Source organism: Anthonomus grandis, chromosome 8 (genome assembly GCF_022605725.1).
Source record: "Anthonomus grandis grandis chromosome 8, icAntGran1.3, whole genome shotgun sequence".
NCBI classification, from domain to species: domain Eukaryota; kingdom Metazoa; phylum Arthropoda; class Insecta; order Coleoptera; family Curculionidae; genus Anthonomus; species Anthonomus grandis.
In genome coordinates, this window is record NC_065553.1 from 15,420,193 (window position 1) to 15,435,647 (window position 15,455).

At 30.2% G+C, this 15,455-nt stretch overlaps 1 protein-coding gene across 5 annotated transcripts in view; it reads left to right on the plus strand.

The window, feature by feature from the left end:
• LOC126739261 (adenylate cyclase type 2) overlaps window positions 1-15,455 on the plus strand; it is a 169,617-nt gene that overhangs the window by 124,251 nt on the left and 29,911 nt on the right. For 4 of the 5 annotated variants that reach the window (XM_050444854.1, XM_050444852.1, XM_050444855.1 and 1 more), the window contains exons 9-12: window positions 10,939-11,071; window positions 14,753-14,840; window positions 14,899-15,035; window positions 15,143-15,160. In XM_050444854.1, the coding sequence (XP_050300811.1) occupies window positions 10,939-11,071; window positions 14,753-14,840; window positions 14,899-15,035; window positions 15,143-15,160 (376 nt within the window). The remainder of the gene's footprint in view (window positions 1-10,938; window positions 11,072-14,752; window positions 14,841-14,898; window positions 15,036-15,142; window positions 15,161-15,455) is intronic. The other variant, XM_050444853.1, reaches the window with a different exon arrangement.

The window sequence follows — 15,455 nt, forward strand, 5'->3', positions numbered from 1 at the left end:
TCTGGGAATCTCAGGAGGTACATATATATAGCTTTATTAATTTTTAAATCATTTGTAGAGGCTTGGAACGTTCAAGTTAATTTATATTTTGTTATTAACATTGAGACAAAAACTTAGGAAAATCCTTTGGGAGTTGACGGAGATACGGCTTTTATAAGGATTAAATAATATTGCGTGCGGATACAAAAAAATCGTAGCTGGCAACCGGCATATACTGCGTTCTCGACATGGTTGCTGAGAACTGGGTTGCTGATTTTTTACAACCTGCAAATGTTTTTCAAATTTTAATAGATATTACTGTAAAATTTTTAACAATAAATATTAATTTTTTTTTAAATAATATGTAACTCAAAAGAAACAACGAGTTAAAAAATCACGAACAAGAGCCGCGTGATAATCAAAAACCACTTCCAATGTGATACTCGCGAAACTCGATTAGTTTCGATGGAAGTTTATTAAAAAATATGTGGAAGTTCTAGCAGCATATATCAATTGCTAGTGGTCTATTTATTTATTCATGCATGCTTTTGTATGTGATTATTACAATAATTTACCAGTTAATACCCGGGATTTAGTGATATTACTGCTGTTTTTTTTATAATTTAGAAACTAAATTAAAAAGAAAGAAACACCCCGTGCTGCAAGTAAATGAATTAAAGATTTTATTAAGAATCCTGTGGGAATTTCAGGACGTAGAGCTTTATTAATTTTTAAAACATTTAACTATTCAAGAGGCTTGCAACGTTGAAGTCAATTCAGATATTTATTATTGACAGAAGCTTAGGAAAATCCTCTGGGAGTTATATATAAGAGAAATGGCCATTTTAACGATCAAATAACAGCGGGCACAGATAAAAAAAATTGGTCGCTGGAATAATCAATATATGCTGCGTTCTCGATTTGGTTGTTGGCAATCGATCGGGAGTTAGCTTCACACAAATTTTTTAATAAACCGTCAAATTCAATCGAGGTTCACGGCTTGAAAGTGATAGCAATTAACAGCACAACTGTACATTTTGATATACTGTCTTTCGGTTATGTGCTGTCAGCCCATGTGTTCTGCCTAAGATTCTTTTTGTTTGTCTCGGTCTCCATGTTGTTGTTCTTAATGCCCATCTATCTGCGTTATTAAAGTTTAGCTACTTTCATTGCCATTTAAACATTTCTAGTTAAGTTTAGCTATTTTCCACTACATCTGTCACTTTTATTCTTTCATTTCCTCGCATTTCTTTATTTATTATTTTGTCTCTCTCTAGACTGATGCCCAACATCGCTCTTTCTATGGCACTCTAACAAATTCGTGAGTTTTTTAGCAGTTCTTTCTGTGATAATTATGGTTTCCAGTCTATAAGTTATCACTGGTAAGATACAGCTAACATACACCTTTCTCTTTAAGTTTATTGGTAGATATTTATCCTATCTTCCCAAATGCAGTTCACGTTAGTGCAATTATCTTTTTAATTTCTGCTGATTTTCCTTTCCTATTCTGATCCTATGTCCCCGATATATCCTCTTAAGTTCTGGCGTCCATTTAAATGGACCCGCACGTTTTATTTTTTTTTGTCGCCAACAATTAAATTTGCAGCGCCAACTCCAACGGTCTATCGTGGAGAAATAAACAAACATGACAACATCGGACAGAATTATTTCATTACTCGTTTACTAGTGTATATCGACATCGTAAATACGAGTATACAATGTCGTCGTTCCGAAAAACAAAAATTAATGGTAAGTAAACAAAATATTAAGTTAAGTTGCTTTTTTTACGCGTCCCTTGTAGTTTTTAATCTAGATTAAGGATAAAAGCATTTTAAAAGTAATAACAAATATTTACTTTTTTGTTTCTTATAGAAAAAACTACGTCCATTTTAATGGACGTCGTGCCTTCGGCATATAACTTTTATTTGTTTTACATATTTTTTGGCTGCAAAACTTATTTAAGACCGAGGGAAAGTAATAAAAAGCTTTTGAAATTATTTGAAAACTCGGATCTATCTGATAGTTTGACAAATAGTTTTGATGACGGTGCTGATGCCCTAATTGAGCCACATAAAGATAATTTTTATGATCTTATAGCTGACACAGTTTGCGAGGGCAGTAATTTATCATCTGAATATGATTCCGATGACGAAGTTAAACTAGGATGAATATTCTCCAACAAAAGTCTACAAATAACCCTAAGAAACTTACATGGCAAAAAATGGGGACTTTTTCTCCAGATATCAACTTTCCTGAATCCGAAGACACGGTTTACGAAAGACATGGAAAATTAGGGATTACATGTATTTTGGAGATTCATATTTCCAAAATATTTTAATACGCAAATATTAGATTTTTACAAGACAAAGGTAAACTTATGAACCTGACCGCTGATGAAGTAAGAATTTTTTTTGGAATTTCAATTATGATGTCTTATCTTTAATTTCTCAAAATTAAGATGTACTGGGCTAAAATGACTAGGGCGAACAGTATTGCCAGTACTATAACTCACGATAGATATTTTCAACTTAGAAGTAATTTGAAAGTGGAGATATTTCCGAAAATGAACGAATGGCCGATAGACTCTTTAAAATCCGTCTGCGTAAACAAAAAACTAAAATGTTTTGTGACTTTTGTAATGTCTTTCTTTATGTAGCAGGAAAACAAAATTCTTTTAAAGAATTTCACTTAAAATAATTGTGTAAGCATTTGTTGCTGATGCTTACAAAAGCTGATGCTCATTTTAATGGACCTATATTTTTTTCTTTAAAAATAAAAAAAAATTAAAAATTTAGACTTGTTTTTTATTCCAAAACCAACATTAATCTGTAATTTTTTTTAAAGGAGTGATCTAAAAACCTCGCGTTTCAGAAGGATATGTACCTGATGCCTTTTTCTATTTTTTTGCTGTCAATATACACTTTGACATGATACATTCTTTAGTTCTTGCAATATACTTTGAAGCTGATCTACATCGCTAGTAATGAGAAAAATCAGCATAAGACGTAGGTGCAAGCAGCTTCCGTCGATATTAATTCCAAAATATTCCCATCGTGGCTTTTTACATAAGTTCTCCAAGGTCAAAGTAAACAATTTTGGAGAGATATTATCTACTTGCCTCACCACTTTCTATGTTTTGACTTTATCTATTATTAAGTCTTCGTCGATTTGTACATACAAGATGAAGTGCTCATATATGTTTTTTTTAATTAGAGTATATCTAGAGTGTTATTCTGGCATTATTCATTACTGTTATGAAGGGCCATTTCTCAACTGTGTCAAACGCCTTCTGATAAGAAGCGGTATATTATGTTCTGCAGTGGCGAAGGGTACGGGTAGACAAGGTAGACACTGTCTACCCAAAGTTATCCAGTTATTTGTCGTAATTAATTGTTGAATCAAATTTTAAAAAAATTAACACAGAACGTAGTCGCTATCCTTACTATTATTATATAGTATCTAAACATGATTAATCCGTAGGCGCGCCCCGCCTGCCGCACCGATTAATATAAAAGTACAGGGCTGACATCCAATTAATGTATACGAGTCCCAGGACACATTGATATTTGTCTTCCGAAATTTGTAGAATCCTTTCAATATTCTAAGGTAGCATCTAATCGAACCAAATACGCATCAAGCAGGCTACAGAGGTCCGGGCGCATCAGCATTCAGCCTATTATGTATGCAAAATTTACTCGCGGGAAAGACATTTGAGCTTTTGTTTATCGAAGTCGACCAGCTATTTTATTGTGCTGTTGAGGGTTATTGTTTATGGACACGCTTGATCTGGTCGGCCGCAATACATCTTCAGTTTTGTTTTGATGAATCTGCATTTGGTATTTGGTGGGGGCGCGTGCTATAGTAAATTAAATAATTAGTATTTTGATTTTTGGGGTATAGAAAAGGTTTTTTTAGTGGATATTTTAGTGGTTATTTATGAACGACAGTTCGATATAGGCAATAGTATTTTAATTGTGTTTTTTTGTAAGTAGTATTTATTTTAATCTATCTAACTTTTGATGCTAGTAGTATTTTTTTTTCTTTTTTATATCACTACATAATTCTCTTTAAGTTAATATTTCATGCACTTTCATTCTCTATTTCATTAAAGTGAATAATATTGAATACACATTTTTTTCTAATACCCGAAAAAAAAGTTCACGCTTTGCCACTGATGTTCTGTGGTCTTCTCAATTAAAGTTCGTATAGTGTGTAAGTGGTCCAGTGTACCATATTCGTTTCCGAATCCAGCCTGTTTGCCTGGTACCCGTCTAGTATTTGTGTTATTAATAATTCGTATTATTAATAATTCTTGTTAGAAGCTTATATATATGAATGTGATAGCAGGTCAAAAAGGCAAAAGTTTTCGGGGGGAAATAATATTATTCCTTTAAACTTTAACCTTTCTGTTGTTATAAGATCTTCCTCGGGAGCTTTGTTATTTTTCATCTGTTTTAATGTCTTATTTCGTCTGACGTATTTTCTGACATGTTCCCTACGTTAAGAATATGTGTCGGCGACAAGGTGTGGCCTGTATTCTTGAATTGTATAGCTCCTGGTTAGAACTGGTTTTTAATTTAATTTGTTGTCTGTCAGATATAATTGATCTATTCTTGTTTTTTATATTTATTATTCTGTTATGTTCTTCAGTATTTTTATACCTTTATTATTTTTTATTGTTTCCTTTATATTATATTTAGTACCTTTCCTGCAGCTTTATCTTGGTGCTTCTTAATCCTTTGTTTCGCAAGCAGATTTCTTTGACGAATAATATACTTCCAGTTATTTGTTTAGATTACTCATCTATGTTTAGATCTTCAGGGGTGCATAATCGGTTTTCTTATTCTTGTTAATATTTATCCTTATCACTTGTTAATTCTTCATTGATTGGAAATATTAGTTTTTTGTATAGTTTCTTTCTCTCTAATTTTGGTTTAATTTCTAAAATTGCTTTTACTGCCCTGTGATCATCGTTGCCGATATCAAGTTGAGTTAAAACGGTGACATCTCATGGATCTGTTCCTGGCGGTTGGGTAGAGCTAAATGATAGTGGGTGGATGGATAAAAATTTATTCTTTATTTCGTTCAAAAAATTTGTTGAATATGCCAAGCCCTTAAAAGACCGACCAATTCTGCTTCTTTTGGATGGACATTCATCCCACACAAAAAACCTGGCAGTTATTAATTACGTCAGGGAACATGGAGTTATTTTAATCTGCTACACTCCCCATTGCACCCATCGGCTACAAGCCCTAGATGTAGCTTTATTGAAACCAGTAAGTACCTATTACGCTGAAGAAGTACGCAAATGGCTTAGTGCTAATCCTGGTCGTGTAGTTATCTTACAACAAATAACTAAATTATTCTGTGTAGCTTACCCCAGAGCAGCTACACCGCTTACTGTCATGAATGGATTTTTAAAAACCCGAGTTTGGCTAGTTAATAAGGATGTTTTCACTGATGCAGACTTTTTGCCTTCCGAAACAACAAATATTGAACAAAATGAAAACTTACCACCTAAAAATAATAATAGTGAAACTATGAATGAAACACAAGTATCGGAAATTAATTTAGTTAAAGAAAAAACTCCAGAACCAATTGATATTTCCAAACCAGGTACATCAAAAGATTCAGAGGTAAGCTTTAAGACTGTTAGTCCTGAGGGTATAATTCCAATCCCTAGAATAAAACAAACTGAGAAAAGAGTTTCTCGTAAAAGAGGAAAGACTGCTATTTTATTGTCTTCGCCTTACAAAAACGAGCTAGAGGAAGCTGAGCAAAAAAAGAATAAAAATTCTAAAGGGAAAACTCTTGTGAAGAAAAACCGTGCACCATCACCAAAAAAGAATAAAATTACTCCACTATTCTGAAAAATAATGACTCAAGTGACAGTGAAGTTAATGATGCGGAGTACCTCTACTGTGGAGATTTTTACTCTTCGTCAACGGAAGGATGGATTGGATAGCATGCTCTATGTGTCACCACTGGGCCCATAACTCATGAGCAGGATTTGAAGACGAAGATGACGAAGCTATTTTAGTTTGTAAGTTATGCAAGTAAGGTCCAATCCCATTTTGCCCGACCGTGCGGGATATCTTTAGTGTAGGATTTCGAGCAATAGGCTCTTTTCACCTGGGGTAATTTTGTTTGTAAGATTTTCATATTCTATATTTAATGTAGAAGGAATGAGTTGGTTGAGATTGGAGGATTCTTGGTGAGAAAGTTCACATATAATTCCAGTATAATTTAAAATGTAAATACTTCAAAATATTTTAGTTATGTGTCCTTTACAATGTCCCTTCATATTTCAATAATCCATCGATGCAGTTTGCTTTATTAAAGCAATTTTAAACTGAAAATAAAAGTTAAAACTGGGGAGAGCATCGAAGGCGGTGATGCGAAACCAATTAGTGGAAGAACAATCCTTGTTCAATACAGGTTAATTTCGAACGTTCAAAAGGTTAGTTAAATCGAATATCTCTGGTTATGTACTGATAGTAGCAACTGGTGCGGAATATACAAAATCATTATTATTTCTGATTCCGATGGGTGTTTAATCGTAACGGAGTGTGCCTGCTGTATCGTCGAAAAGGTGTTGATTATAACTGCGATATTCATCGGGAAAAAAAAGGTGAAATTAAAAAAAGGAAATATAAACCTTCTAAAAGCGTACGCTTTTTAAATAAATTCAGTGAATCAACAAAATAAACTCATAATCGAGATTATGAAAGACGGCAAAATGAAAAAGAGCTCAGCAGCAAATGAATAAATACATCGCTTTGAAATTTTAATTACACAGACGAATTCAGTATCAGATTTTCAAAAGGATTTTAAAGCTTATACGCTCGGTATTTTTTAGATTTAGGACTAATTAGCACGTTTTAAACAGATTCCGGGGTTTTTAAAAAGAATATTATGGTAATACGGTAAAAATATGTTTAGAAAATTTCATGCAGTTTAACGTTTTAATACAGAACTTAAAAAGCTGAAGAAAAAATTTGGACTTAATTATTTTATAATATTGTACCAGTTTTATATTTAAACTATACAGGTTGGGAAAGTGATGATTACGCATTGTTCAAAATAATGACAACACCGATCCCTCTCATCGATGAGCAGCTGATCGGTATTTGCTGTTTTTATTTTTTACAGAATGGCAATAATAATGGAATGCGTCATTTTGTTATGTGACCGCACGCTGCACTGTCGAATTTTTAAGCGCTATTATAATTTCTGTTATTTTTTCTCTTTCCGAAAAAGTTCAAATTATTAAATAGTTTTATGAAAGCAATTCGGCAGTATACAATAGAGATTTGTTTTTAATTACCTTTGAAAATAGACCGATTCATTTCGAAAAATAACAATTTTAAATATGGTTTTGAATTTTAAGGTTATATCCTTTTGTCTTTAAGATTGTCATAAACTCCACACCAAAGTTCGCGAAAGAACTTCTATCGAAAGTTCCTTCTTCTATCCAGAAGGAAGAGCGACTGGAAGAAATGGTTTGTAGTGTCCTAGAAGGGTATTTATTTAGTCAAGTAAAAGTGTTGGAAAGGATCTGGGTATGAACCATAAAACTGTTTCCAGTATTTGTATAAAGCGTGAGTATAAATCTTTGAATATTTCAAAACTCAGGAGATATTGAGTATGGACGATGGAAAAAGTAAATGAGAATTATTTTTTTTACGAAAGATAAATCTTGCTTTCCATTACATTGAAAAACACAATACTTTCATTGTTCGATATTGGTCTCGAAAAAATGAGAACAAAAGTTTTTTAATTCCGTGCTCAGTATCCGCAAAAATTAAATGTCTGGGCTGGTATTTTGGTCAACCCTATAAGAGTGCAATTTTTTATTGATAGTATTTTAAATCCAAGTTAGCTGACTTAGACCTAGGATCAAGCTATTTGTACCAAGACGACTGTCCTATTCATAATGCGGTTATGGTAAAAGAATTTTTAACAAATAGTTACCCTATAGCCGTTTTATTAGTCTGCCGATAAAAAGTAGCCTGCTAAGTCTCCCGATTTGACCTCAAGTGTTTTTTATTTTTGGGATTATTTTAAAGAGACCATTTACATACACTAGTTTAGTAGATCCACAAATTTAGAGGAGTTACGAGAGAAAATTGTTGAATGTTTCAATTTTATTGCACCAAAAACTCTTTTACAATAAAACAGTTTTTATGATAGGTTAGCTTATTGTTTAGTCAAAAAAGGAATGTTGTTTGAGCCTTTTTTTATAAGAATTGTATGACAGCAGGCTTTACATGAGTTGTACACTGATGTAAAGCCTGCATCTGGAACTCGAAAGGTCAAGCATTTCTAAATTATATATAATATAATATTTTGCGAAATCTCATCAAAAAACAAGCATAAGCACTGAACTCTAAATATTGGAGAATTGCTAATAACTTATGATTAAGCATGTCAAATGCTTTGGAGTAAACCAACAAGACAAGCAAATAAGCTTACCACGATGAACAGCTTGATATTAAAAACTCGACTTAATTAAGAACCCTGATTAATTAAAAAATCATTTATAATATTAGTTTTGAACTTTTTATTTCACATTTGTGCACCTACTATACATTGAGAAAGATCAATGCTAAGTACTAAAAAGTTAGTTCAAATATTTCTCGAATTACGGTCGTGACTATACCTAGAGAATAAAGCTTTTGAATGCGAGGATTGCCCTGATTTTAAAATTTTAAAAATAAAAGGATACTTATGATATTTCCTACGATTCTTCATATTTAATATGTGATGCTCTTTAAAAATTGGGGCTATATGCGATATAATAAGAAATTTAAAATTTTTTTTAGATATTATATTTTATTATTAGATATTAAATGTTATGCAGTTAAAATAAATTATATTACCGTAATAAAGTAGAGAAAGGATAAGATGGTCACACAGGTAGTATAGTAGTCTTATTAAGTAATAAGTTTTTTAATTTATATAATTTTTTTAGTCATATATATGTTACTTTCAATATAGGTACGAGCTTCAGATAAAAGTTGAGAATCAAATAATACGCCTAAAATTTTAGTTCACAAGGGATTATATTGTTATATATATTTTAACACTAAAATTATTTTTAAGTTTTGGAGTCCTTTAAGTAGAGAAGTCCCTAACATCTGACGATGTAAATAGGATATATAATTGTGGTATATAGTATTTATAAAAGATGTATATTCATCTGTATATCATTGTGTTCAAGAGTTTAGAACTGATCGACTCATCAAAAATAAAAATTGAAAATAACCATGGACCGATCATCTAGCCCTGTGAAGCCCCCATTTTTAAAGGCAGGAATTTTGACTGGTGCCCGAATGTACCGTTCCTACTTATTAGACTAAGATCTACTATTTAATAATAAATATAATTATAAAAAACTTAAGCTTGGCAATGGTGTCAAATAAAGACCTTTTAAAGGTTTAAGTCCTTGATTAAAATCCCATCTGCTCCCACAGCGTTAGAGCTGATGCTAATTACTATTTTAATAAGTTGCTGTTCATCAGCTAGCCATTAAAGTTATTTAACATATAAAGAAATTTGTTTTCTAAACAAAAAATTCCTTTCGGTATATTCTCTGAAATATTCGTTCAATTTTGATTACATTTTAAAGAAAGTAAGCATTTATTAAATCGAAGGTTATTAATATTTCTCCAAAACATCCGTTTATCATTATTTGCTGAATTAAAAAAACGCATTTCTTTTCTTATAATGGCGTCTTTCGTAAAATTTCTCGTATATTTAAAATAATTTGAATTTGGAAAAGTTTTATTATTTTTTTTAACCCTTAACTTCATTAAAAAATTATTATTTCTAGTAATTTATCCAAGTTAATTTTTAATGGGGAATACTTATATTTAATAAAAACCTACATATATGTATTTATTACTTATAATATATTAATTTATTTATTATTTATAAATACATATGCATATTGATTATCTTACAAAACTTCTATAGAATATAAAGCAAAAATTTTATTTAAATAATGAGATTCTTATAAAACTGACATTGATTAAAAATTCTAATTATTCTTGGTAAAATATTTTGACTAAATAATTGATAATTTGAGTAAAAATTCGATAAATCAATCAATTTTTATGTTTCTGGCAATAGCTCAAAACATTGTTCTCATAAAGTGACATCAAAACAATAACATAATTTTTTATTCAAAAACCCAATATCAGCATATTTTTTTAGAGTGATTGAACCTTTTGGTAATAAACTATTTTAAAAAAATCAACTTCCAATCAACGAATCATTTTGAGTCATTCTATTTTTTTCTGTCGATTATTTTACCCAATGATTCTGATGGCATTATATCTTTAAGTGAAATATCGATGAAGTTTACATTTACAGGTACGTAATTGTCAGCTTCTCGTTATCTCGTTAAACTATGGGACTGATACAAGTTAATTTGCAAATTTCTAAGTTTAACATCTAAGTTTTGCTTTGTTTACAAATGCGGTGGCAACTGAAACAGCATAACAAACTTATCTACGGATGCGAGTATGTCAAGAAATACTTAAGTTTAGTTTGAATGATTATACTTTTAAAATTGCTAAATATTGATGATATAAGGTTTAAATATGTCTTGGTACTTAAATGGATTCTTAATAATAAGGTTTTCCTTTGTGTATTTTATTTTTGCCTCTTAAAAAATTAAAAAAATTAATTAACTCAGTTATTCGACTGATCTTTTGTTAGTTATAAAGCAAATTGCCTTTTAGAATTAATTAATTTTTTGCATAGAATTTTATTTAAAAAATTAGTATTTAAAACCTTAAATAAAGGATGTACGATGCCACGTTTTTGGGCTTAACATAATTATTAGATGAAATTTACTGGAACCGTTTTATACTATACATTTTTATAAAACTAAACACGTGAATAACGGGTTTAAAAACATAATCTTCAATTATTTATGTTATCTTTTTTCAGGAGAGTTCACGTAACTAGAGCTACATTAAATCAGCTAGGAGATAAATTTGAATATGAAGCAGGTGATGGTGGAAGCAGAGATAGTTACCTGTCTGATCATAAAATTGAAACCTTTTTGATTGTCCCACCAAAGGTAACTTTTACTCTAAATGTCTGTGTTTGAATTTTATTCATATAGAAAGGTATATAGGCTTAATTTTTTGCTTTTAATATAGGCTTAAGAGGTTTCCACGGAATGGTAATTGACTAAATCATTTTATTATAATTATAGTGCCTTTGCTTTATGTTAAAATTATGAACATTTTTCTTTAATTTATATCCAATTTAATGTATATGGTATTTAAGTAAGATATATTCAATTTCTAAAGATTTAAAAATGTTGTATGTCACTCTATAGGATGGTCTGAAAATTAGGAAAAGTTCCTTAAAGAGGTTATCGAACAAAAGCAATTAGTTGCAATTTAATATATTGCAAGCTATTATCTTATCTTATCCAAGTATGGCAAAAAAATTACACTCTCAGAAGTTACAATACTAATGCAAGATTAAAAGTGAACATTTCTTGCCACAACAGCACCAGTTTCTTAGCTTAAGATCTAAGGCCGGCGACACATTGGCGGTTGCGGCAGCGGTTACAACCGCCAATGTGTCGCCGGCCTAAGGGCTTTAGGATACAAGGAACGCGTTCCTTAACTTTCTCACGATGTAAACAAAACTCCTTATACAAGAATCAAAAAAAATTTATAAATAATAACATAGGATAATAATTTAAACATGGCCATTTTAAGGCACTATATGCTCCTTAAACTTAGTATTTTTTCCTACAATCATTTCTATTTTTTTGTATTCGTAATTTCTGAATTCCTCTTGTTAAAATGGGATTAAATAGAATTGCAACTAAGGATTTTGTGACAGTTTCTTTCTGAAATACAAAAGAATTTCTTTCTTTCTTTCTTCGTTAATAAGTCTATTCATAGATTAACTAAGCAAAATAACAAATCTCGACCGCGCATATTTATACACATAACTATTTTAAAATAATTAGAATAGTATAACAAAAATTAAATTTATCATCTGTCACATTATTAACACGCTTAGCATGTCGGTTACAAAACATGGACGGGCACAATACAATTAATTAAACCATACAGCGACATGGACTAATATCGTCCCGGGAAAATAAATATACTACGTACAATAATGCTTGGACATTTTCCATTATTGTCTATGAAAATAGATAGGAATAATTTCTGATTCGTGTCACACGTCGTATTTCGTTGAAAGAATATGAATTTTTAAATTATTGTCAAGGAGTTCTGTTGAAAAACGTATTTTACATGAAGGAGCAATGAATATATTATATATTTTGTTATAGTTATAAGGAAAATGTAATTTTACGAGTCGTTGCGTTTTTGAATATAAAAGACATTTTGAGATCGCGCTCGTCTTGTTTTGTAAAATCTTGAAATAAAAGCTTTCAATAATGGGTAAAATATCATCATTTATTTAAGATTGATTAAATATTAAACTTATGGCATGTTAAAAGTAAACAAAGGGAAAAACAGACATTACCTTTTACTGCGATTATAGAAGGAAATAATATTGACATTGAGAAATGGTATGGAAAATTCAAACTAAGAGGTGAAATTTTAACAATGACTAAGGTGTTTTAAAAATTTGTGACCCAGATCTATCTGTTTAATAACAAAATTCAACATTGTTGAGAGATAACAAATCAAATAGGTCTTTATTCCGAAATCATGTAAATAAACTAACTCGAGTATTAGAAACTTGGCGAATTATGAATAACTACTAACTATAACCCGCATTTTGATTCGTAATTCAAAAATCCATTAACCGACGTTGTAGATTGAAAGTATGTTTATTATTAACTGTCTGTCGATTTTACCTGTGATTCGGAAAGTATTACATAAAGATTCTGTTAAGAGTACTAATTGTAAAGATTACCTCAAGTGGCTAACTATCTAAATCTGTATTAGTTTTTCTCATTTCTTTCAGATTTTATATCTCTCCATTATTATGAATAATTTTAAAAATTGTATTTTTTAGAAGCAATGACGGTATTTTACAAGTGCTACATTCAAAAGCCATACTACATCTCTTGAAATGAAACCAAGGCACTTAAAAGCTGAGTAGAACTGTTTCGATCTGTTACAAAAAAAGTTATAATTGACAACATGATTGCTTAAATTCGAAACGGTTAGGTACCTAAAGAAGAAGATTAGAAGAATCATCGTTAAATTTTGATCCTATATCATATTATGAGATGAATTATCTGAAATACTTTTAAAGTGCATTTCTCTGACGTAACGCAGTAATTTACATGTGTATTTTAGGACTTAAATAATTGACTAGAAATTAATGAATAAATGTTTTTAATATATTAAACCTCCAAATTTACAGCAGTAGGAATAGATAAAGAAAGGTTTAAATTAAACTATATTGCAGAAAATAAATATTAGAAATATTAATAAATGTAAAATCGTAAAGAAATCAAATTAAAAGATAACATTGTAAATATTGAAAGATATATATTTAAAATTCACTCTCATGATCTGTTGATATAATGTCTATTCTTTTATCTTTAACATAGGATATTTTAATATTTTGGTAATTTGTCTAAGGAATGTATAACTTTCCCTCATATCCATCGCATATTATAACTACCTAACATATCGTGAAGTTGTATCTTCATAATGTGCTCCCTGCAAACTGGAATCACTTTATTATTATCATGTAATGAAGAGTCTGAGAGAAGTTATAGGTAGAATCAGGAAAAATATTAAATTTCTTTAATTGTCTTCGACTTTCTTTCATTTCATTATTTCTGCCTCTTAAAGTCCTCTTAGAATTGAATTTTGTTATTTATTTTATTCCACAAAATACGAGAACTATATAGAAATGAAAAATATATGAGTTAAAAACCCTGAAATAAAAAAGTGGGAACAAAAAATATTTAATAGACAGAAACAACAAAAGATAATTTTAAAGTCATAACTTTTCAATTTTATTGTATTTAAAAAAAAAATCCATGTATTTTCTTAGGCTCATTATACTTACCAAGGATTTCTATTTAAATTTACAAAATAACTTAAATTCTATAGTTATTTATTTCTGTCTTCCTGACAATAGCTGAACATTTTTGGGTGTAATACCCTAAAAACGGCAAAAGTCTTTTAAAGGCGTAATTTTTTTAAACTTCTAAATAAGAATAATAGTTTTCTTTAAGTTATCACACCCATCCCTGACTTAGCAGGCAGACCGATAAAGACATGTTTAACATTATACTGGAAAATAATATATATTTAACACTAAAATAAGCATGTAGCTACAGAGTCCTTACATAACACACTCTGGGAATATGGAATCTTTTCCTTTTATTGCTTTTTATGTCTGGTTTTCTGAAATTAAGATAATTTAAATAATAAACGTATTTATTAATTTAGATTTAAATTATTGCCTATATTCAATATCATCAAATATTTTCTTAGAAAAAAAAACCCTATTTTAAACATTGTACAAACGTTTTATTCCATTATTTCAAAAAGAAGTTTCCTGAAGGTTTTACCTTCAATACATTTAAAAGTTAATTGAAGTTCTCATTAGACCGTAAAATTGTCCTTTAGTTTATTTCGAGCTGAAATAGGCTCTTCGTGCTTGATCTCTCCGGTACGTTACTGGGGTAATAACACAGTTTCTACTCATTTTCCCAACATTAAAATGTTATTTTAGGTTTGTTCTATATAAAATGAGCGCCTTTAACGAGCTTTATAGAAAATTTTAATACTTGCAGAAAATTGACGAGAGTCTTCAAAACGGTAACTTGAAGCCGAGCCCTAATGATGAAAGGAATAACAGCATTGGCAGCAATTCACTTCAAGGTAATATTTTATTAAAAATAAAAAATGTTGTTTTTGAAATGTTAATATTTAATTATAGGAAATGCCAGTCCAGGCGGGCCACCAACCAGAAATAGGCCATCCAGTAAAATGACTAAATATGTTGAATGCTGGGGAGCTGATAAGCCATTTGCCAATATTGCTGAATCTACTTTGGCAAAAAATATTGAATTGACGGTAAGTTTGTTTTTTATTGCACATAAATATTCATTAGGACGAATTGTATTTTAAAAACTTTATTAATTTATATCGATTTTTAATTTATTATTTTTTTTACTTTATAGTCGCCAACCTATCTTCAGGTAATAAGTGTAATGTCGTGTTATTATTGCTTCCTAACAAAAACATCTTTAATTCCTTTAATCTTAATAAACATGTTGTGTATTTTTGATTTCCATAAGTGTTTAACTAGGCTTTTTTGAGTGGATTTATTAACAAAAATATTATGCGCTTATCAAGAATAATGCTTTATAGGTCCAGTAGTCTCGTTATAAATTTTCTATATGGGGTAGACCATTTTAATATATGCAACTAAATTGCTTTGAAAGTAAGCGAGATACAGAAAAAAAGCGAGATGTTTGAGACCAGAGTTGTTTA